At 41.7% G+C, this 23,780-nt stretch overlaps 2 protein-coding genes across 2 annotated transcripts in view; both read right to left on the bottom strand.

Moving 5' to 3' along the window:
• Positions 1–8,122, bottom strand: part of LOC309557344 (NXPE family member 1-like) — a gene marked incomplete at both ends in the record, with an annotated part of 29,932 nt that extends 21,810 nt beyond the window's left edge. Inside the window, 2 exons of the mRNA XM_082260020.1 lie at positions 923–1,629; positions 8,042–8,122. Of these exons, the coding sequence (XP_082116146.1) occupies positions 923–1,629; positions 8,042–8,122 (788 nt within the window). The remainder of the gene's footprint in view (positions 1–922; positions 1,630–8,041) is intronic.
• The window catches only part of LOC309558583 (uncharacterized protein), a 533,559-nt gene that overhangs the window by 390,170 nt on the left and 119,609 nt on the right, over positions 1–23,780 (bottom strand). The gene's annotated exons all lie outside the window — the stretch shown is intronic.

Raw genomic sequence — 23,780 nt, 5'->3', positions numbered from 1 at the left:
AAGCGGAGTTCCGGCCACAAAATCGACATAGTCGATTTTGGGCCATCCGCTTGCTTTTCGTCACCTGAAAAATAAATGGATAGTTACGATTTTTTTTGCTTACTTAGCTTTTTATTGAAGAAAAATATACTCACCTTTCTTTGTGGCACCGCATTCCCTGCTAAACAGCTTCTGGGCATGCCCAGAAGCTGTAGAGGAATGCGGCGCCGCACCGTAAGTGACGAGCGGGGCCGATGCAGACGCATTCTGGGAGAAGAGGATGGAAGAGGACGCAGAAGAGGATCGCGCTGGCTTCAGCTGCCAACATCCAAAATGGCAACGCTGGAGAAGAAATTTTAAAGGTAAGTATTTCTTCTAAAAAGGTAAGTGCAACCCGGGACAGTACAGAGGCTATCCATTGTGGAATGTACTAGCCCTGACTGTCCCGGAGGTATTTCTATTGAAAAAATTTTTTTGTGGCCGGAACTCCGCTTTAATTGAACAAGCTGCAGTTAGAAGCTGATTAGCTACCTGCACCAGATTTCGCACTCTCCTGTTTTAATAAATCAACCCCCTTATTTTTTAAATTTGAAAGGGTGTCTACATATCTTTGGGCATATAATAGGTGCGATAGTTAAGTGTTCACAAATATATGCTCATATAGTATACACATGTATACAAAACACTATATTCTGGCTATTACCCATTGTTCTCTTTAGTTGGAGCAAACATAAGACCATAAACAATTCCTATGGGGAATGCATCATACATGTACTGGATCTTATTCTTGGTTGAAAAGGATCTTCTCTGTCTAGAAACACCTACAAAACAATGTTCACATTTCCCTGTATGGTATCTACTTATATAATTTATAATTAGTGAAAAGCCCTATATATTTTTTATAGTATTGTGTGGTATTTTTCTTGTTTGCTATATATTATACCCTTCAAACATTGGTTTCTCTTCAGGCTTCAAATATGACGCATGGAGGTCCACAGCTCTCATGTCTCTTAAACAGTCACAAGGAAAGTTAGGAGGTTTTTGGCAGTAGAAGATCTCTTCATAGAGTTTGTCTTTATATTCACAAATCTCTCCGGCTGAATTCAGTTGAAAGCCACAAGTAGAGAAAGCCTCTTTTCCTAAGTAGACATATCTCCCATTGAAGCCCAGAACTCCCAAACTTGAATGTCTTGACCTCCAGAGGGCCGCAATCGCTTCACTGGGGTGCCATAACAAAATGGAGACTTTGATTTGGCCTGCCCAGTATAAAGGAAAGTGGACACGGTAAGACCCATTGTTCATGTCTTCTACCTTTCCTGATACAGAAGCTCCAAGTCCTATAGAAAAGAGCCTAGGTCTTAGAAAATCTCCTCCATAGGTCTTTCTGTTGTTCGAATAATCATACATGTCCACTCGTACGATAAGGTCTTCCCCAACGCAATATCGTTCTCTGGGATTCACTAAAAACACTTTGCTGTTTTGTGCACTGGTGGTTTTGTCTAAATTAGTGAATGTCACATTGGGGATAAGGCTTTGAATTTTGTTAAAGATGCTATCAATTTGAATTTGCAGTTGAGTTTTGTTTGATGGATATTCTGGGACTCTTTCCTTCTTTGGAACAATATTTCCCTCTGTGCTTCTGAAAGAATGCTGAAAAGGAAATAAAAACGTTTCTTACTGTTTTATTTTTTTCCTGCCAATGATTAAATACTGTAATATTATAGAATATGTAAACCCAACATTTCATATTCCTGGTATGTGCCTGCTGTACAATGTACTTGTATGAAAAAGTATCCTGTTTACTTTGTATTACTTCCTTGGCGTTCCTGCCAATCCCTCTGCTTTCCTATTAAAAACTGACAACATCAGGAAGGAGAACACGTCAGTGCCAGGACAAGGTCATCCGGTGACCAGGGCGAAGATGGCAAACGAATCAAAGATTCCTGCGAGCAACCTTCCTGTCTTGGATTTTTAAAGTGTCGCAAACACTTCACTTCTTATAAAGTGCAAAGAGCCAATAAATATATAATTAGTGTTACGCAAAATAAAAATCTATCCAAATGTGTAAAAATTAAAAATATGTAGCAAAAATTTTTTATAAATATATATATATATATATATATATATATATATATATATATATGTGTATAACCCTCAAGCAAAATATTCCAATTTCATAATCTTAAAATGCTGTATCATAAATAAAATCCAATGATGAAATGTAAAAAAAAAAAAAAAAATATATATATATATATATATATATATATATATATAATTGTGTACAGTGCGCAGTGCGATTCCTAAACGTTATATAAATATATATATATGTGTATAACCCTCAAACAAAAGATTCCAATTTCATAATCTTATAATGCTGTATCATAAATAAAATCCAATGATGAAAGGTAAAAAAATATATATAGTTGTGTACAGTGCGATTCCTAAAAATGAATATAAATTGTGCTAGAAGAAAGTGCTAAATCACAAGTGTGTATCACAATAAATCCTTGTGCTTAAATATACTGCTTATCAATCCATACAATATATAAAGTGCCATAAATTTTAAGTAGTATCTGTGGTAAAATAATAAATATATAAGTCCATGCGGCAAATAGTAATCAAGTGTCCAATAAAGTCTTTTGTGCCAATCTGTGCAAATAAATCTTCTATAAGTGCTCAAGCCACCAATTCGTGGTGGTGTCCCCAAACCAGGTGAGTGACCGGGGTGTCATAACTCACTCCTAATCGTGCACCCCCTTGTGATTGGGCGCTTATCTTATGTTAGATTTAATTGGGCTCAAATGCTGGATATCAAATGGTTAACACCTCCAGGTGATCATATCCCATATATCAGCCACTTTCTCCATAGTAATCAGCATATCATGAAAAATATAAAAGTTCACAATGGTGCTTATACCTTTTAAAAACCTTTTAATTTTATTAAAAATGTGTTAATGCACTCACATGCTTTGGTGCATCCATGCACCTTTAAACAGCCACCCACATGTAACAATCTTTAAAGTACCGTTGTGGTATAGTGGGAGACGCTGCAGCTGTGTCCTATCCTCTGCAATGGATTCAGTCCAATCAGGGCAAGGACGGACGGAGCGCTTCGCAGAGAGATTTCCGAGACTGTCAGGCTGTTGACAAGGTACGACCCTTGATAAAGTCACGTGATTTTGTGACGCAACGCGTCGGGAGTAGCCGTGGTGACGTCAGTTCCGGTCTACGGCCGAGAGTAGAGGAACGGACCGCAACAGCGGGATCCCCTGCAATATTTTTATGAATGCTGATATCTCTCTACCTAAGTGTAAGTGCAATTTTATTTGACTAATTAAAGCTGTTAAAACTTACTACACTATGAGAGACCCCTTTATCATTTTCTTCTGGTAAATGAGTATCCCAGGAAGTACACAGCCATCTCTTTATACCGGAGGTTATTAGAGAAAGTATACCATCTCATCTATCCAGCATATCCAGTGTACTCCTATTGGAGGAGTGTGATCGATTGGAAAATTGATCTGGAGGGTCTGCAGGTTGACCTTACATACCTGAAACACTCGTTTGAGTGTTAATGGAGGTGAGCGGCCATTACACGCTTATGTGGATTTCTTAGCTCACGAAAGTTTCGCACTGGGTTGTCACCGGTAGCATTTTACCTCACTGCACCTTTATGAACATTTATTTTAAATTATTCGTTTTCACCCCTTTTTTGGGCACAGATTTTGTGCACTGTTTTATCCCTCTTCTTTTCCTGTTTGTGGGATTTTTCATTGGAGATATATATCATTTATCCAATTGTTTTTGGGACACTTGAAAATCAACAGCTTGTTATTTAGTTGCTATTTCACTGGCACATTTATTGCTGTTGCTTTTTTCACCGGCACATCTTCAACTTTATTTCATATACCGGCTGTACAACCTGCTTGGTTGTAGGGGTTCACTTTTCAGAGGGCACTTACCCAATTTTATTCATCACTTCATCTATTATTTCAATAAAGAATTTCACTTTATTATCTAATATTCACATACCCATTGTGCAACCTTTGGTTGTAGGGGTTCACTCTTCAGAGGGCACTCACTTGATTTTTTCACATCACTTCATTTATTATCTCATTAAGATGCTTTCTTTCTAAGATCTTAATTAATTATTTATAGGAGCACTTTTTACATCATTGTATAAGTATTTTGTCATCAACCTTTATTTCACATAATAAGCACTTGATTTTTGCACATCATTTACATTTTTATGATTTTAGAAGATTTTAAGAATTATTTATCTTCCTATCAGTTTTATTCTTACATTTATGGTTCATCCAGTAGGGACATCTTGCGCTGATTCTTCCCTCTCTCTTTGACTTACTTAATATGTGGTGACACTAAAGAATTAGCTGCAGAGTCCGGGTGCTCCATTCTGCAAATCAGCTCCCTCCTTATCCCCGCTCTTTTTTCTAGTGGTAGCGCATAGATTTGTTTCCCTTTATAATTGTTTATGCCCAGTTCCTTCCATTTGCCATGTAAGTGTGTTTCTTTTTTAATAAAGCTTTTTTAAAAGGATAATGCACTATTGGCACTTTATATCTTTTGTTATGGGGAGCTACATTAGAGTACAGTATCACCAGCCACATCGGTGAGTTGGATATGGTGGAGTGGAGAAACATTCAGCCCACGCATTGAAGCCGCCATTGGATACCCTCTATCTGGTGCATCCGTATGAACAACAGTGGTTTATGCCTACCCTCTACATACTTCTGGTAAGAAGTTTGCACTACCACCGAGGTGTCACCTCACTTGATTTCATTTGTTCACGTGTGGAAACTGCCTATTCACCAATAAGGCTCACTGTTTAGTGTTATCTGGTAAGAGGCTATTTCTTCTATTTCACCCTCACATATCAGTCTAAGATTAGCAAGATTGAAGATCCACTATTGATGGAATCTTGATCTTTGGCTGTTTGAGATTATCTGGATCAATTGGAGGACTTTATATATATTTATTCACGATTGTTATAAATTATATGTTTTTGCATAAAGAATTTTCAATTATGGTTTTTCACACTGTATGAAGATCACCATAATATTTGGGTCATCCCAGATGTCATATGTTTAATATTTATGATTGTGTTGAGCGCACTATACCTTTTTTACATTTTATTTTCAGTGCTGCCACATAATTGTATGGTTAGAGCACCTTATTTTCTTTCACAAAGTTCAATTTGTGGCCTTCGCTAGAAACTTCAATAGAAGACGGCCCCGTTCGCATTGCAGCGACCCGACTTGCCGGCGCTGCTCGCCCCGCGACCTCGGAGCGGCCGACACGAACTTCATAGCATTGAAGTCTATGCAGGTCGCTCCGTGTCGCCCCAAAGAAGCTCCGGACCCTTTTTCTAAGTCGGAGCGACTTGTGTCGCTCCTATTAGAACGGGTCCGCAGCTTCTCTATGGAAGGCGACCTACGGCGACCTGTCAGGCGACCAGGTCGCCTGACAGGTCGCCTCAGTGTGAACGGGGGCTCAGGTTTCAGGTTTCTAGTTTTCATTGTTTGTTGTTGAAAAGTGGTAAGCCATTGTTGACTAACCCTGGAGATAACAACTATATTCTATGGTCTTGGATAGAGAATATATTTGAAGAAGCCATAAACATAGTGTCCTGGCCATGAGTTGTTTTCCACACTCCTAACAGGCTTCACAAGGACAGCTGTATAATGGATTACCTAACTAACAGACCATTGATTTAACTATGGAAAAATCAACAACACAGAAGCCATGGAAAGAAAGTTTTGGTTTCATTTTCTGGTCATGAACTTAGACCTATTCGAACTGTATTTTTAAATGCATTTAATATAATCATAAGCATCTACAACCTCCTTGTTCCATTATATACCAAGAGGGGATGTGGAAATTTTGGTTATATGAACAATCCTTCATTGAAGATTATATTATATCAGTTCCATATTGTAGATCCCATACCATGTCCTGATTATATTATTTACTAGCACAATAATTCTCTAGTAGATAACCTTCTGATTGCATATATCACATGTTTCCAACAATTATAATTCCAGGTTATTGTGTATCAATTTAGATAATCTATAAGTAAATCACTTATTCTTAGCTAAGATATATATATATATATATGGTATTAGTATGCATACTCATTAAACGGCATTACCAGAACTGAACTTTTCAAGGGATATAACAGAAATATGAGATGGCTATACCTGCACTATGAGAATATGGACAGATTTTCATTTTCTTTTAATTACTATAAATTAATGTAGTAACTTCGATCACATATTTTTGCTCCCTGACATACATGGTGGTTAGTAAAGGTCTTGCATAATTACACAACCAGTTACCTCAACCAATTGGGAAGAAGTTCCACCTTCTGGGTTCAGCTTATTATAATTTTTATGGCCTTTTTGTCCTATACAATATATAAAGGAACCCAGACGAGACATAGGGACACACACAGATCGACCCATACACACCCACACACACTCATACTCTTTCACACTCATCATACTCCATCTACCTTCACATCTCATTTTACGCCTGACACTCTGAAAAAACGTTAAGGACGCCAGACGCAAGCTCCTCCCTAACCAGCCACCATTTGGGGAAAGGCAGCCATCTAAGGATCCTGGTAACGACCATTTTGAGCCAGCAGCCATTTTGGAGTGGTAATTATACATTATTGATTCTTTCCTTGTATGCTATAAATCGTATACTCAGGATATTTAGATTACCTTCCCAGTTGTAACAACCATTGTAGATTTTTCTCTAAACATTATTTTTGTTTTTATACATTTTTTCCATTCTTGGTTTAGCACTATATTAAGCGAACTAGTCTCACTTTTGCATAGTCTATTCTCACTCCAACTGCAGTGGAATGACTGTTGGCTACGCAATTCGCAGACAATTTTGTCTGATATATAAAACTCTTAATATATGGTTTTTACTCCTTCTGGGAAAAAGTAATCCTGTCCTTTGATTTATATTGTTGAGCCAAACCGATTCAACCAGCGTTCTAATTAAGTTTGTATTTTATGTGAGATTATATTTTTGTGTCACCCATATCTAACTATTTATTGTGAATAAATATCTTGTGAATAAATATATATATATTCCCTCTTTAGTCTGTATTCACTATGATTGGTATATGCTGTTAAAAATAAATTAATCGATTAAAAAATTATTTAAATAGTAGTATGGCACAAACAAAGGCAGGACCTGAAGAAGGAGGCCAGGCCTCTGAAACGCGTTGTTTTAGCAACCACGATTGTGTACATTGATGTTGGGAGACATCTCCCTCTCCTCTTTGCCTTTGTCTGTGGTCTCCATAGGCCTCCCTCCACGTCATCAGGCGCAGCGCTGGTTGGTCCGGGAACAGGCGCACTCCAGCCTGCAGGCTCAGAGTCGGATGTGAGAACTCCCGGAAGTCATCGCCTGTGAACTGGAGTGAGAGCGGGTGGCGGTTATAGGAGAGGGCTACTGACATGCTGTTATGAATTCGATGTGCCTGATGTCTATTCCCAGAATGTGAGTCTGTATATCTTCAGCTTTTTTAATTCCCCAATAAACGGTCTTATGCTAGGGCAGCCGTGCGCTCTCTTCATTTCTTTTTTGTGCAGTTGATCGTCCACCACCAGAGGGTAAGGTGAGCTGCAACGCCCCAACGTTGAAAACTCTGTGTGTTTTTTAAAAGGATTACCAGCCTGGGTAGATGAGTTGTGGATCAGCGCATGAACTGGTAAATTGTGTCAGTGTTTGAAAATAAAGGAATAAAGTTTAAAAAAAGAAAATGTGGCCACCACATTTAAAGATCGGTACTCTGCAATTTATAAAATTTTTGTTTTTGGGTTTAATACCACTTTAACACATTGATTTATTTATCATCTGCTTGAAACTCATAATAACATAAATATATAATGATGCCTGTTTTGGCAGGATCCACATTTTTCTGCTATTCTCATTTTATTTCGACCTGATGTAATTTTTTAAAGACCAGTAAATAACACGTGAGCTGGCTAGGGTTGAGTAATAATTGGTTCATGTTAATTACCTGCATTGTTGTCCAGTGCCACAGAAAACCCAGGAACAAAATAAAGATTAAAAAACGCAGTATGAACTTTCTGTTGAGCATTCTGCCAAGTTATAAGGCAACCTGTTAAAAGAATAAATATGTTTAGGCTTATTTAAAGGACCAGTGGACTTAAAGAGAAAGGTTTTGCCTTAATCCCTAAAACAGAAATAAATACAATGAAAGAGAGACGCAAATCACCTTTAGCTTGGTTTCATCAGTCTATTACAGTTTAGAAAGGGATTCAACAAATCCATATTTTTAAATTTCATTCTCAAGCTGTTGTCATCCTTGGTCTTCTTTTGAAAGCATTTGTCTATTCTTAGCCAATCTTTAGCCAGAGTTGAGCTATGGTCAGAAATTATACCTGACAATATTTTATTTTGGAGAATATGGAATGCTAATATAGAGACATAGCCAATACTTCTACTGTTAAGCGAGTGTAAACCCAATCACTACATTTTCATCAAAATTAAATCTGTGGCTTTCATTATGATAATATTACTTGGAGATTCCACCATACGAGTATTTTTTCAGGTGTTCCCTGTCTAGCACCCTCCTAGATAGGTGCTAGGATAAAAGCATTGTTATGCTCCATCTGCTTATCAGGGGAGCCTGATCTGTTAGTTATGCCTGTTGCATGTGTCCAGGTGTGAGTCACTTGGTCTGAGGGAGTGTCCCCACTGTATCCAATAGGGGAGCCTGTTGAACAGTGGAGGAAACCTAGCTAGTGGCAAATGGGCCTATGTGGCAGTCCCAGTGGGAGGGCACAACCATAATGCATCCTGGGATTGGTCATAAAAGCCAAGGGCACATGTGACAGGGCATCTTTGGCGGGAAGCAGAGTCCCAGGAGGAGGGTGACGGCTGTCTCTCCTCCTGCAGTCTGAGGAAGGTGGTCACAGCCCGTCGGGCCTAGTGAGCCAGGTGTGGAGCTGAGCCTTGAGAGTCCTGGAAAGCTGACGGTGGAGCTGCAGGCAGAGTCAACTGGGAAAAACAGTGTCCGTGAGTACCAGGGGGCTTGCCAAGGGGTCTGCCCAGGAGGGCGGACCACACCAGTGAAGTCAGAGGGCAGAAGGTCAGCTCACACAGTTAGCAAGAGTAAAGGGGGTTCCAAGTATAACCCTGAAGAGTAAGGGTAAAGGGGGTGCAAAGCGGGGACCTTGAAGAGTAATTCACTACATCGTTCGCCTATCCAATACTTCACTTCAGTGGCAGGGTGAAGGAAATTGCAAAATTTTAGGCACGGCCAGTTTTTGTCTGCATTTAGGGGTGCCATGCGGAAAGAAAAATTGTGGCAATCAAAAAGGTTTAAAAGAGACAGAAGGAGTGAAAAGGGGCAAGGTTCCACAAATGTGCCTTAGTGCCTGGCTTTGCAGTGAGGGAGACCCTTACACTTTCCAGGAAAGACTTTAAAGCAGTGTTTCTCAACTCCGGTCCTCAGGCCACACTAACAGGCCAGATTTTAAGTATTACCTTGGGGAGATGCAGACTAGAATACTGCAATCACTAAGCAGCAAATTATATCACCTGTGATGTATTTCAGTTTTCTTGTAAACCTGGCCTGCTAGTGTGCCCTGAGGACCGGAGTTGAGAAACACTGCTTTAAAATATGGGAGATGTTGAGGGATTCTTCCAAGACTTTGAGTACCAATGTACACTATTTGAGGTTCCTTACATGGACTGACTTTGGCATTTTATGGGTCTTCTGAAAGGAGGAGTTGTGGAGGCCTGATAAATGATAGACTCTAAATGGAAACCAAACTCCAAAGCTATGAAGCAAGCAATCCTAGAAGACATTTTGTTTATTGCATTTTTTTGCACTTTTATATTATTAGACCTTTATGATATAGTGTGTTGGCGTTTTTTATATTTGACCACTACAGTAATCCCCCGCTACATCGCGGTTCAGTTTTTGCGGTCCCGGTAATTCGCGTTTTTTTTTGTAATGTTATTTTACTATATAAATCATTAAAAATGAATTTTTGTGTTTTTCATAGCTCTTGCTCTGTCTCTAAGTATCTTTTATGTGTTTAAATGAGTTTCTATTGTTTTAAAAGTGTGTTTAAAGACCTTAAAATGCTTTTACACGTACAGTGACAGTAAAAAAATCATGCCTACAATGCATTTTAATAGGGTTTTTCTATTTCGCGGAATTTCACTTTTCGCGGCTGGGTCCGGAACGTAACCCCCGCAATGGAGGGGGGTTTACTGTACTGGATTATGTTTGTAATATATCACTTATGCTTTAATGTATAAATTTAAAAGGACAGCACACTTTATTATTTAATTGGCATATTTTTTCTCTTATGAGGATTACACACATTTTTTAGGCAGCGTCACCTACACCTCTTTCCTATGTTTACCTGAGGGACTCACTGTTGTGGATAGTGGGCGGTATCAGTGGGATAGCCAGTGTACGGTCCCTGGGGAATGTTGGTGGTTAGGCTTGGGGGGGGCAGGCCTAAATCTGTGTAAGGAGCCCCACAATTTCTGATGGCTGCCCTGAGCGTGGGGCTTGTAGTCACTGGTCTCCTAAAGCAGATGTTCTATATGTCCTACTGTAAGACCTGTAGGTAGAAAAATGCTGTGTATCTTGGGGAATAGGGGATTAGGCGGATATTCTGAAGCCTATTTACACCTGTCTCTGTCCACATGCACTACAGTCATAACAAGCTGCACGTGCCCTTTCACAGAGCATATTTGCTCATTTTTACTGGATGTGATTGTTGTTTTACAGCCTGTGCCAGTCCACATGCCCTAAAGTCATAACCAGCTGTATGTATTTTTTCATAGGGCATATTTGCTAATTGTTGCTGGCTGCCATTTTCCTAAAGACCATGTTCCAAATTATATTATAATGTTAAAGTTTACATAAAATTTTGGTGGTTGGGTTTACATCTTGCTATGGGTTGATAAGGGTGCATTTGTTGTTGACAGTTGTTGACAGTCCATTCGGAGGTGCCCTTTTTTTGCAACACCTCAATGCATCCTTTTTAACAAGGGAAAATGATGTGCACCCAAAGCATGGGACACCCTTACCCTAGGTTATTAAAAGTTAGCTTCTCTGTCACAAATCCTACCTGCTGCACTGAAAGCCCTCTCTTACACATGTAGTAGGGCAGGCTAAAACCTCAATTGCCTATTGGGCCACCTCCAGCCACTAACACATTCTTGAAACTAAGTAGTGTATGAATAAAATTGCTTGTAAGCATTTAGCTACAGCCTTGCCATCCCTGCCCATGTTTGGTTGACCAGGGCAAGGACAGCTTTAAGAGGAAATAAATACAAAAGAATATTCAAAAAGTAAATGATAAAAATCTTTATCTGTAAATAATGTTAAAAACATACTCTGCAGTTGGCACAGAGGGTACACTATTCAAATTATTCATGACAACCTGGTTCCTTCTGCCTTTCCACGTCAGAAATGGTCTTTCCCATCCCAAAGAAACATTCCTCATTCTACACTCACCTCCAATTTAGTATTCTTTGAGCCCATCACTTCTGCATAGGGACAAGGTGATGTTGAGGCCTACGACTTCCTTCTTGCCTAATACCTAGTTTGCAAATTGCCTAGTACTCAGTTTGCAGTGATGTATTTTCCATACATACCATGTTTGTCGGGCACACATGCCCCAAGGTGGGTCCGGCCCACTGTGCGCTCTCACATTGCACAACAACCATGTGCTATTCAGTTTCCCCTTCTGTATCTCAGCTGTAGCTATAGCTGTGCTTGTCACTTACAGCTGCAACAGTGTTAAGATCTGTTTTTGTGTATGCCGGGGAGGGGGTAGGTGCTAATCCTCTGAGGCCAAAGGATGCAGGGGTAGTTCTCCAAAGCAGGACTATGGCTGGCTGCTGGATGTTAGCCCTGCTCACTGGACACAGTGAGAGGAAGAATAGAGCTGGAGCTGCAGAGTATAACATGATGAGTCAAGAAAGGGGGGAAACAGTGGTCAGCTGTGCAGGGAAAAGCTGTGTGACTGTACTTTGAGGCAAAAGGGGAATTTTTACCCACTTCTGAGTCAGTACTGACCCCTGAACTCTCCATCACTTAGTACTGATCCCTGAACTCTGTATCACTATTGACCCCTGAACTCTGCATCACTACTGACCCCTAAACTGTGCATCACTACTGACCCCTGAACTCTGCATTACTGCTGACCCCTGAACTCTCCATCACTTAGTACTGATCCCTGAACTCTGTTTGACCCCTGAACTCTGCATCACTACTGACCCCTGAACTCTGCATCACTACAGACCCCTGAACTCTGCATTACTACTGACCCCTGAACTCTGCATTACTACTGACCCCTGAACTCTGCATAACTACTGACCCCTGAACTCTGCATTACTACTGACCCCTGAACTCTGCATTACTGCTGACCCCTGAACTCTGCATCACTACTGACCCCTGAACTCTGCATTACTGCTGACCCCTGAACTCTCCATCACTTAGTACTGATCCCTGAACTCTGTTTGACCCCTGAACTCTGCATCACTACTGACCCCTGAACTCTGCATTACTACTGACCCCTGAACTCTGCATCACTACTGACCCCTGAACTCTGCATTACTACTGACCCCTGAACTCTGCATTACTACTGACCCCTGAACTCTGTAGCACTATTGATCACTGAACTCTGTATCATTATTGACCCCTGAACTCTGCATCACTACTGACCCCTGAACTTTGCATCACTACTGACCCCTGAACCTTGCATCACTACTGACCCTTAAACTCTGCACAATTACTGACCCCTGAACTCTGTATCGTTACAGACCCCTGAACTCTTCATTATTACTGACCCCAGAACTTTGCATCACTACTGACCCCTGAACTCTGTATCACTATTGACCCCTGAACTCTGTATCACAACTGACCCTTGAACCCTGCATCATTTCTGACCCCTGAACTCTGCATCACTACTGACCCCTGAACCCTGCATCATTACTAAATTCTAAACACTGCACCATTACTGACCTCTGAACTCTGCATCACTACTGACCCCTGAACTCTGTATTACTATTGACCCCTAAACTTTGCATCACTACTGACCCTTAAACTCTGCACCATTACTGAACCCTGAACTCTGTATCACTATTGACCCCTGAACTCTGCATCACTACTGACCCTAGAACTCTGCATCACTTCTGACCCCTGAACTCTGCATCACTACTGATCCCTAAACCCTGCATCATTACTGACTTCTAAATGCGGCCCCATTACTGACCCCAGAACTCTGCATCACTACTGACACCTGAACTCTGCATCATTACTAACCCTCTGAACTCTGCATTACTACTGACCCCTGAACTCCTACCCACACATTCTGCCGGATAGGAGCAGTCTAGTTGGCCAATAAAGGCTTTGAACTTCAAGCAGTTTACGCTTAGCCTCAATGTGCTCTCTCTCTCTTTTCTCCTCTAGTCTGTCACAGTGTTAAACATGACTTTTGTTTCATTTGTATAATAAAGGTTGAGCTATACCTTCCTGACACATCTGTGATTCATGGAGTGCTCCGATGAGGAAATGGTTACCAGTCTAAGCAAAAATTATCTCAGATAATTGCTCTATTATGGCTATATGATGTCTTCATAAAGTGCAGTATAGCAACCAATAGCTACCAGTGATACTTACAGTCTTACACAGTCCTTGCCCAGTCCTGCCCAATCTTGCCCCTACAGTCCTTAGTAAACCTAATCAGTATAGCACCCTCTAGTACAGCCTTTCTCAACCTTTTCAACACAGAGGGACCCTTGAAATAATTTTCAGGGTCTCAGGGAAACCCTGCTAACTCATGATACATTTGTGTGACGGTCAGTGGGATGAATGCTCCTTATACTTGTGGACACTGGGAAGAATTACCTTCTTCCAGATAGCAAAAAAAATTAATGGTGTCAAGGGGAACTTATCTGAGAGGCAGAAACTACCCACTGCTCAAGGAACCCCAAGCAACTTCTAGAAGAACCCTAGGGTTCCACAGAACCCTGGTTGAGAAACACGGCTCTAGTATGTGTTCTAGATGTAGATAAGTTTGTAGGTTTGACAGCTGTCTCTCCTCCTGCAGTCTGAGGAAGGTGGTCACAGGCAGTCGGCCTCGTGAGCCAGGTGTGCAGCTGAGCCTTGAGGGTCCTGGAAAGCTGATGGTGGAGCTGCAGGCAGAGTCAACTGGGAAAAATAGTGTCCGTGAGTACCAGGGGGCTTGCCAAGGGGTCTGCCCATCAAGGGGGACCACACCAGCGAAGTCAGAGGGCAGAAAGTCAGCTCACATAGTTAGCAAGAGTAAAGGGGGTGCCAAGTATAACCCTGAAGAGTAAGGGTAAAGGGGGTGCCAAGCAGGGGCCCTGAAGATGAATTCACTACATAGTTCACCTATCAAATACTTCACTTCAGTGGCAGGGTGAAGCAGCGGCCTTGCCGCTCTCTACATAGCTAGAAGTCCTCAAGTTGTGCATAGTTCATCCAGTTGGAGTATCCCACTCATCCCTTCTCCCATCCCAAGTTCTAAAATAAAAACCACAAAAACCAAATCCCCTGGACTGTTTCCTGACTGAGCCAAACACTTAAAGTACTAAGCATTCATAAGGTGTTGCTATGGGTAACCCAGGGGAATCTGCTTCAAACAGCTCCCAAGGGAGTAGTGCTACACCCGGTATAGAGTGCCAGGTGTCTCTGTCTCTGTTTTGCTTGTATCTACCTAGCAAGGTTACTTTGCGGTATAATATAAGAAGCTCAGACCGCTGCAGTGTATAAATGTGCTTTTACTATACAAAACATGCTGTACATACAAAACTATTACAATATTAGGAACATAATATAAGACTGGCAGATATAACAATGCCTAACAAATGAACAGCCTATGGTCTGTAAACAGCAGAAATATGCTTAAAATGACTTAACTTATTAGGAATAGTGTGTTCGTGATCTCCGATGACAACGAGGACTCAGGTTCTTAAAACAGTTGCTGGAGAATCAGGTGAAAGCATCTTGGTAGCAGGGGTCTCTGGTGTTCAATGCATCATGGAGTCCTCCTGTCTCTTTTGCCTAACGACAAGCTAACATCTATTAGAGAGGTGTTCTCAAATTCTACCTCAAGGTGGTACTCTGATCCCCCTTGACCAGGTTACTTGTTTACTGTATCTATAGAGACAATAGACTGTGTAAACTGTCAACTCAATACAACAATGGTATCTACGTTCCCATTGTATCCAACAGCATTCAACAGCATTTTGTTTGACAAGTATCAAACAAAACCTGATTTTGTGTGTCATAAAACTTGTATTGTATGTCTGATTAATATAAAAAAATCATATTGTTTATCAAACGCAACACAGTCTCCCAGTTGTTCTCCTGCATTGTCACCCTGACACATAGACTTTCAATAAGGACTACAGGTAGCCATTTCCACACACATTATGCAGGCATAGCCAACTTTTTTTCACTTAATTTTTTTTTTTATTAGAAAGAAAAAGGAAATTGCAAAATTTTAGGCACGGCCAACTTTTGTCTGCATAAGGGGTGCCATGCGGAAAGAAAAATTGTGGGAATCAAAAAGGGTCAAAAAAGACAGAAGGAGTGAAAAGGGGCAAGGTTCCACAAATTTGCATCAGTCCCAGGCTTTGCAGTGAGGGAGACCCTGCCACTTTCCAGGAAAGACTTTAACCACTTTACGACCGCTCACATTGCTGCTACTGCGGCAATGTGGCTCGTTATCGTCATGCGACGTAGACCTACGTGGCTGGACTCCTCCCTTTGTGGGCAGCGAGCGCGCGCCACCGGAGGCTCGCTCCCGCTGTATTCAGTTACAGCGGGAGTCGGGCCAGGGGAGGAGCGGCGGTGATGACCGCCGCTCTTCCCCGATCATCGGGGATCGAGTGTGGAGATTCGCCCGCTTGTGTAAACAAAGCAGGCGGATCTCCTAAGTGACATGCAGGGTCAGATTGCAGGATTCAGCATAGCTGAACCTGCGATCTGTCCCTGTGTCACACAGTCCCCTCCCCCCACACACCTCAGTAAGCACCAGGCATACATTAACCCCTTGATCACCAATAAAAATGAACCCCTTCCCTGCCAGTGTAATTTTTACAGTAACAGTGCATATTTAAAGCACTGATTACTGTAGTAACGTCACTGGTACCCCCAAAAGTGTCAAAAATGTCAGTCAAGGGTCCGATCTGTCCGTCGCAGTCCCGTAAAAGAAATTGCAGATCGCCGCCAGATCGCTGCCATTACCAATTAAAAAAAAAAACAATAAAAATGACATACATTTCCCGTAGTTAGTAGCTGCGATAACTTTTGCGCAAACCAATCAAAATACGCTTATTGCGAATTTTTTTACCAAAAATATGTAGCAGAAAACAAATTGGCAAAAAAAGTAAAAAAATTTTGATTTTTACATTTTTTTGGGGGGGAATTTCATATAAAAAAATATGAAAAATGTTGCTATTTTTTCAAAATTGTCGCTCTTTTTTTGTATATAGCGCAAAAAGTAAAATTCGCACAGGTGATCAAATACCACCAAAAGAAAGCTCTATTTGTGGGGAAACGGACATAAATTTAATTTGGGTACAGCATCGCACGACCGCGCAATTGTCCATTAAAGTAATGCAGTGCCAAATCGCAAAATATGGCCTGGTCAGGAAGGGGGTAAAATCTTCCGGTCTTAAAGTGGTTAAAGTATGGCAGATGTTGAGGGATGCTTCCAAGACTTTGAGAACCAATTTACACTATTTGAGGTTCCTCACAAATACGCTCATTGAGAATTTTTTTGTCAAAGACATGTAGCTAAATACATTTTGGCCTAAATATATGACAAAAATTGAATGTATTGGATATTTTTTAACTGTCAAAGTAGAAAAATATTGTTATTTTTTCAAAATTGTCCCTTTTTTTTATTAATATCGCAAAAAATTAAAAGTGCAGAGGTGATCAAATACCTCCAAAAGAAAGCTCTGTTTGTGGGAAAAAAGGACGTAAATTTCGTTTGGGTACGGCGTTGCATGACCGCGCAATTGTCAGTTAAAGTCGCACAGTGCCGAATCGCAAAAAATGGCCTGGACGTAAGACAGCAAAATCCTCCGGTGGTAAAGTGGTTAAAGTATGGCAGATGTTGAGGGATGCTTCCAAGACTTTGAGAACCAATTTACACTATTTGAGGTTCCTCAAATGGACTGACTTTGGCATTTAGTGGGTCTTCTGAAAGGAGGAGTTGTGGAGGCCTGATAAATGATAGACTCTAAATGGAAACCAAACTCCAAAGCTATGAAGCAAGCAATCCTAGAAGACTATACAGTGACGGTGTAGGCATCTTGGACTCAATTGCAGAAACATCCTGCAGCTTTAACAGTTTTTTAAAAGAGTTGCACACAAGATGGCCCAAACATGTTAATGATGGATGGAGGGAGAGGAAACATTAAATGCAGAACAAATAAATCAGGTGGTCCTAAAGGAGCAATTCTTTTCTGATTGCCCTACCAAAATTTAAGCATGGGTAGGGGAAAAGAAGTTGACTATTTATAAAAAAAAGCAGCTAAATTAGCTGATGAGGCACTCACAATTAGGGATGAGAATTAAATTTGGGTCAAGCATATATACTGTACGGAGAACCCAACCTGTTTGTGATTCAAGGACTATGCAAACGCTAGCTACAGCAAAAACTACCAATAATGCACTGCCTGCCTGAACTTAAGTCAAAAGAGTTAAAAAGCACAAGGACAGATACTAGTGTTTGCAGGGCTGCCATCAGGGGGTACAGCCCATACACTTGTAAGGGACCCGAACATCTCAATGGGCCCAGCTGCCAGCTGAGGATGGGATAATGCAGGGGCAGGTACAGAGGTGCTCCATGGCTGTGCTTGCTTTCTGAGTGTAAGTCACATTGAGCTCACATTGGGCTCTTTGCTGCCACCTTTGGCTACTTCCTGCATGTGCACTCCCCATATGTGCTGCCTGTACTCTATCCTGGACTGCAGCTGCTCTCTGTGTCACAGCCACATGTGGATACAAGAGCTGGGGCTAGGAAGACACCTTACAAGGGTTGTTGTACAAGTGAAGGGGGGGGGGGGGGGGGGTTGGACGTGGTGGTTGTGTACATGTGTGTCTGTGTGTGTCTACGCAGCATGTCCGAGCAGAGGTGAGTGTAGAATGAGGAATGTTTCTTAAGGATGGGAACTAAAGAGGGAACATGTCCGAGCAGAGGGACATGTCCCTCTGCTTGAACATGCTGCATCCTGTATCTGCTACCTGCTGTGTAAGGTAAGGACAAGAAGCAGCCTTGTGAATTCCAGCACCAATTACAGCCTCTTACCAAGCAAAAAGCCCCAAAATTAGAGATGGTCCTATAGGAGCATGCTGACAGTAATCAGCCATACCCAACCTTGGAAGTATGTGTGTATATATACTACTATACACAAGTTCAGATGTTTTGCCTGCCTCCAAAAACCCCCAAAAAATGCCTGCAACAACACACCTGGGCGTTTATTTTTTTTGGCGCTAGCGTTTTTTTGGGCATTTTGTTTGGGTTCTTTGGAGGCAGGCAAAACATCTGAACTTGTGTATAGTGGTATATATACACACATACTTATATGTATTTTACACTTAGACATATATAGGTGTTATAGGAGCGGAGCCATATTCGTGTAAATTATTTCATTAGCGCAAGCATATATTTCTGCTACTATCACACCTATATATGTCTAGGTTTATATATACATATAAGTATGTGTGTATATATACCCATATACACAAGTTCAGATGTTTTGCCTGCCTGAAAAGACCCCAAAAAACGCTTGCTACTAAACCGGCAAGGTGTGAAAAGTGAGAAGCCACTAACCTGTTCTATAAGTGACAAAATACAAACAATCTTTTTTTTTTTTATGGTTCTGGACATGCTACAGAGCTGAAACTTCACAGGTACACTTTTTAGACCCCCCAGATACTAAATCCAAATACATTTTTTTTTTTCAATAATTGGCTCTCTATCAAAAATGACAAATTTTAAGAACTTTTTTTTGTGTGATTAATAGTCCCTGGGGTATGAACCAGAACCCTAGGCACTTTTTAGGGGCATTTATTGGGTTTTAGGGCTTCAAAATGGTGTTTTTTGATTACTGAAGTTCGGGTCCCATTGATTTCAATGGGGTTCTGAAATCCAGGCCGAACTTTTGGGAGGTTCGGGTGTTCTGGTCGAACCAAACTTTTCAAAAGTTCGATCATCCCTATTCACCACCAGACACTGTCATTGCACTTTTTGCACTTATCATTTTATTATACTTACAAGGACTTATAAATTTTTGGATTATGACATGTATTATATATTCATGTGACATTTTGTTTATTGCATTTTTTTGCACTGAGAGCACTTTTTATATTATTAGACCTTTATGATATAGTGTGTTGGTGTTTTTTATATTTGACCACTACTGGATTATGTTTTTAATATATCACTTATACTTTAATGTATAAATTGTTTAAAGGGATAGCACCCTTTATTATTTTTTTTGGCACATTTTTTCTCTTATGAGGATTACACACATGTTTTAGGCAGCGCCACCTACACCTCTTTCCTATGTTTATCTGAAGGACTCACTGTTATGGATAGTGGGCGGTATCAGTGGGACAGACAGTGTACGGTCCCTGGGGAATGTCGGTGGTTAGGCTTGGGGGGGCAGGCCTAAAGCTGTGTAAGGAGCCCCACAATTTCTGATGGCTGCCCTGAGCGTGGGGCTTGTAGTCCCTGGTCTCCTAAAGCAGATGTTCTATATGTCCTACTGTAAGACCTGTAGGTAGAAAAATGCTGTGTATCTTGGGGAATAGGGGATTAGGCAGATATTCTGAAGCTTATTTACACCTGTCTCTGTCCACATGCACTACAGTCATAACAAGCTGCATGTGCCCTTTCACAGAGCATATTTGCTCATTTTTGCTGGCTGTGATTGTTTTTTCAAAGCCTGTGCCAGTCCACATGCCCTAAAGTCATAACCAGCTGTATGTATTTTTTCATAGGGCATATTTCCTAATTGTTGCTGGCTGCCATTTTCCTAAAGACCATGTTCCAAATTATATTATAATGTTAAAGTTTACAAAAAATGTTGGTGGTTGGGTTTACATCCTGCTATGGGTTGATAAGGGTGCATCAGGCAGTTGTTGACAGTCCTTTTGGGATGTGCCCTTTTTTTGCAACACCTCAATGCATCCTTTAAAACAAGGGAAAATTATGTGCACCCAAAGCATGGGACACCCTTACCCTAGGTTATTAAAAGTTAGCTTCTCTGTCACAAATCCTACCTGCTGCACTGAAGGCCGTCTCTGACACATGTAGTAGGGCAGGCTAAAACCTCAATAGCCTATTGGGCCAGCTCCAGCCACTAATACATTCTTGAAACTAAGTAGTGTATGAATAAAATTGCTTGTAAGCATTTAGCTACAGCCTTGCCATCCCTGCCCATGTTTGGTTGACCAGGGCAAGAACAGCTTTAAGAGGAAATAAATACAAAAAAATATTCAAAAAGTAAATGATAAAAATCTTTATCTGTAAATAATGTTAAAAACATACACTGCAGTTAGCACAGAGGGTACACTATTCAAATTATTCATGACAACCTGGTTCCTTCTGCCTTTCCACGTCAGAAATGGCTGCCTTTCCACGTCAGAAATGGTCTTTCCCATCCCAAAGAAACATTCCTCATTCTACACTCACCTCCAATTTAGTATTCTTTGAGCCCATCACTTCTGCATAGGGACAAGGTGATGTTGAGGCCTGCGACTTCCTTCTTGCCTAAGAATAGTACCCAGTTTGCAGTGATGTATTCTCCATACATACCATGCGTGTCGGGCACACATGCCCCAAGGTGGGTCCGGCCCACTGTGCGCTCTCACATTGCACAACAACCATGTGCTATTCAGTTCCCCCTTCTGTATCTCAGGCTGTGCGTGTCACTTACAGCTGCAACAGTGTTAAGATCTGTTTTTGTGTATGCCGGGGAGGGGGTAGGTGCTAATCCTCTGAGGCCAGAGGAAGCAGGGGTAGTTCTCCAAAGCAGGACTATGGCTGGCTGCTGGATGTTAGCCCTGCTCACTGGACACAGTGAGAGGAAGAATAGAGCTGGAGCTGCAGAGTATAACATGATGAGTCAAGAAAGGGGGGAACAGTGGTCAGCTGTGCAGGGAAAAGCTGTTTGACTGTACTATGAGGCAAAAGGGGGGTTTTTACCCACTTCTGAGTCAGTAATGACCCGTGAACTCTCCACCACTTAGTACTGATCCCTGAACTCTGTATCACTACTGACCCCTGAACTCTGCATCACTACAGACCCCTGAACTCTGCATTACTACTGACCCCTGAACTCTGCATTACTATTGACCCCTGAACTCTGCATCACTACTAACCCCTGAACTCTGCATTACTACTGACCCCTGAACTCTGCATTACTACTGACCCCTGAACTCTGCATCACTACTGACCCCTGAACTCTGCATTACTATTGACCCCTGAACTCTGCATCACTACTGACCCCTGAACTTTGTAGCACTATTGACTCCTGAACTCTGCATCACTACTGACCCCTGAACTCTGCATCATTACTGACCCCTGAACTCTGCATCACTACTGACCCCTGAACTCTGCATCACTACTGACCCTTCTGTTTTTGTGTATGCCGGGGAGGGGGTAGGTGCTAATCCACTAAGGCCAGAGGAAGCAGGGGTAGTTCTCCAAAGCAGGACTATGGCTGGCTGCTGGATGTTAGCCCTGCTCACTGGACACAGTGAGAGGAAGAATAGAGCTGGAGCTGCAGAGTATAACATGATGAGTCAAGAAAGGGGGGAAACAGTGGTCAGCTGTGCAGAGAAAAGCTGTTTGACTGTACTATGAGGCAAAAGGGGGATTTTTACCCACTTCTGAGTCAGTTTTGACCCCTGAACTCTCCATCACTTAGTACTGATCCCTGAACTCTGTATCACTATTGACCCCTGAACTCTGCATCACTACTGACCCCTGAACTCTGCATCACTACAGACCCCTGAACTCTGCATTACTACTGACCCCTGAACCCTGCATTACTACTGACCCCTGAACTCTGCATCACTACTGACCCCTGAACTCTGCATTACTACTGACCTCTGCATTACTACTGACCCCTGAACTCTGCATCACTACTGACCTCTGAACTCTGCATTACTACTGACCCCTAAACTCTGCATTACTACTGACCTCTGAACTCTGCATTACTACTGACCCCTGAACTCTGCATAACTACTGACCCCTGAACTCTGCATTACTACTGACCCCTGAACTCTGCATTACTACTGACCCCTGAACTCTGCATCACTACTGACCCCTGAACTCTGCATTACTATTGACCCCTGAACTCTGCATCACTACTGACCCCTGAACTTTGTAGCACTATTGACTCCTGAACTCTGCATCACTACTGACCCCTGAACTTTGCATCACTACTGACCCTTCAACTCTTCACAATTACTGAGCCCTGGACTCTGCATAGTTACTGACCCCTGAAATCTGTATCGTTACGGACCCCTGAACTCTGTATTGTTACTAACCCCTGAACTCTGTATCACTACTGACCCCTGAACTCTGCATCATTACTGACCCATAAACTCTTCATTATTACTGACCCCTGAACTCTGAATCACTACTGACCCTTAAACTCTGCACCATTACTGTCCCCTTAAATCTGTATCACTATTGACCCCCTGAACTTTGCATCACTACTGACCCTTAAACTCTGCATCACTACTGACCCTTAAACTCTGCACCATTACTGACCCCTGAACTCTGTATCACTATTGACCCCTGAACTCTGTATCACTACTGACCCTTGAACCCTGCATCATTTCTGACCCCTGAACTCTGCATCACTACTGACCCCTGAACCCTGCATCATTACTGACTTCTAAACACTGCATTATTACTGATTTCTGATCTCTGCATCACTACTGGCCCCCAAAACTCAGCACCATTACGGACCCCTGAACTCTGTATTACTATTGACCGCTAAACTCTGCACCACTGCTGACCGTTAAACTCTGCACCACTGCTGACCCTTAAACTCTGCACCATTACTGACCCCTGAACTCTGTATCACTATTGACCCCTAAACTCTGTATCACTACTGACCCCTGAAGCCTGCATCATTACTGACTTCTAAATGCTGCCCCATTACTGACCCCAGAACTCTGTATCACTACTGACACCTGAACTCTGCATCATTACTGACCCTCTGAACTCTGCATCAATACTGACCCCTGAACTCTGCATCATTACTGACCCCTGAACTCTGTGTCACCACTGACTGCTAAACTTAAGATCACATACTTCTGACCTCTAAACTCTGCATCACTACTGACCCTTAAAAGCTATTTGCCCCTTACCCACAAATTCTTCAGGATAGGAGCAGTCTAGTTGGCCTATATAGGCTTTGAACTTCAAGCAGTTTACGCTTAGCCTCAATGTGCCCTCTCTCTTTGCTCCCCTAGTCTGTCACAGTATTAAACATGACTTTTGTTTCATTTGTATAATAAAGGTTGAGCTACACCTTCCTGACACATCTGCGATTCATGGAGTGCTCCGATGAGGAAATGGTTACCAGTCTAAGCAAAAATTATCTCAGATAATTGCTATTATGGCTATATGATGTCTTTATAAAGTGCCGTATAGAAACCAAAAGCTACCAGTAATACTTACAGTCTTGCACAGTCC

Source organism: Pelophylax lessonae (assembly GCF_965119305.1).
Source record: "Pelophylax lessonae genome assembly, chromosome: 6".
In the NCBI taxonomy this organism is placed as follows: domain Eukaryota; kingdom Metazoa; phylum Chordata; class Amphibia; order Anura; family Ranidae; genus Pelophylax; species Pelophylax lessonae.
This window is presented reverse-complemented; position numbering and strand designations above follow the sequence as displayed.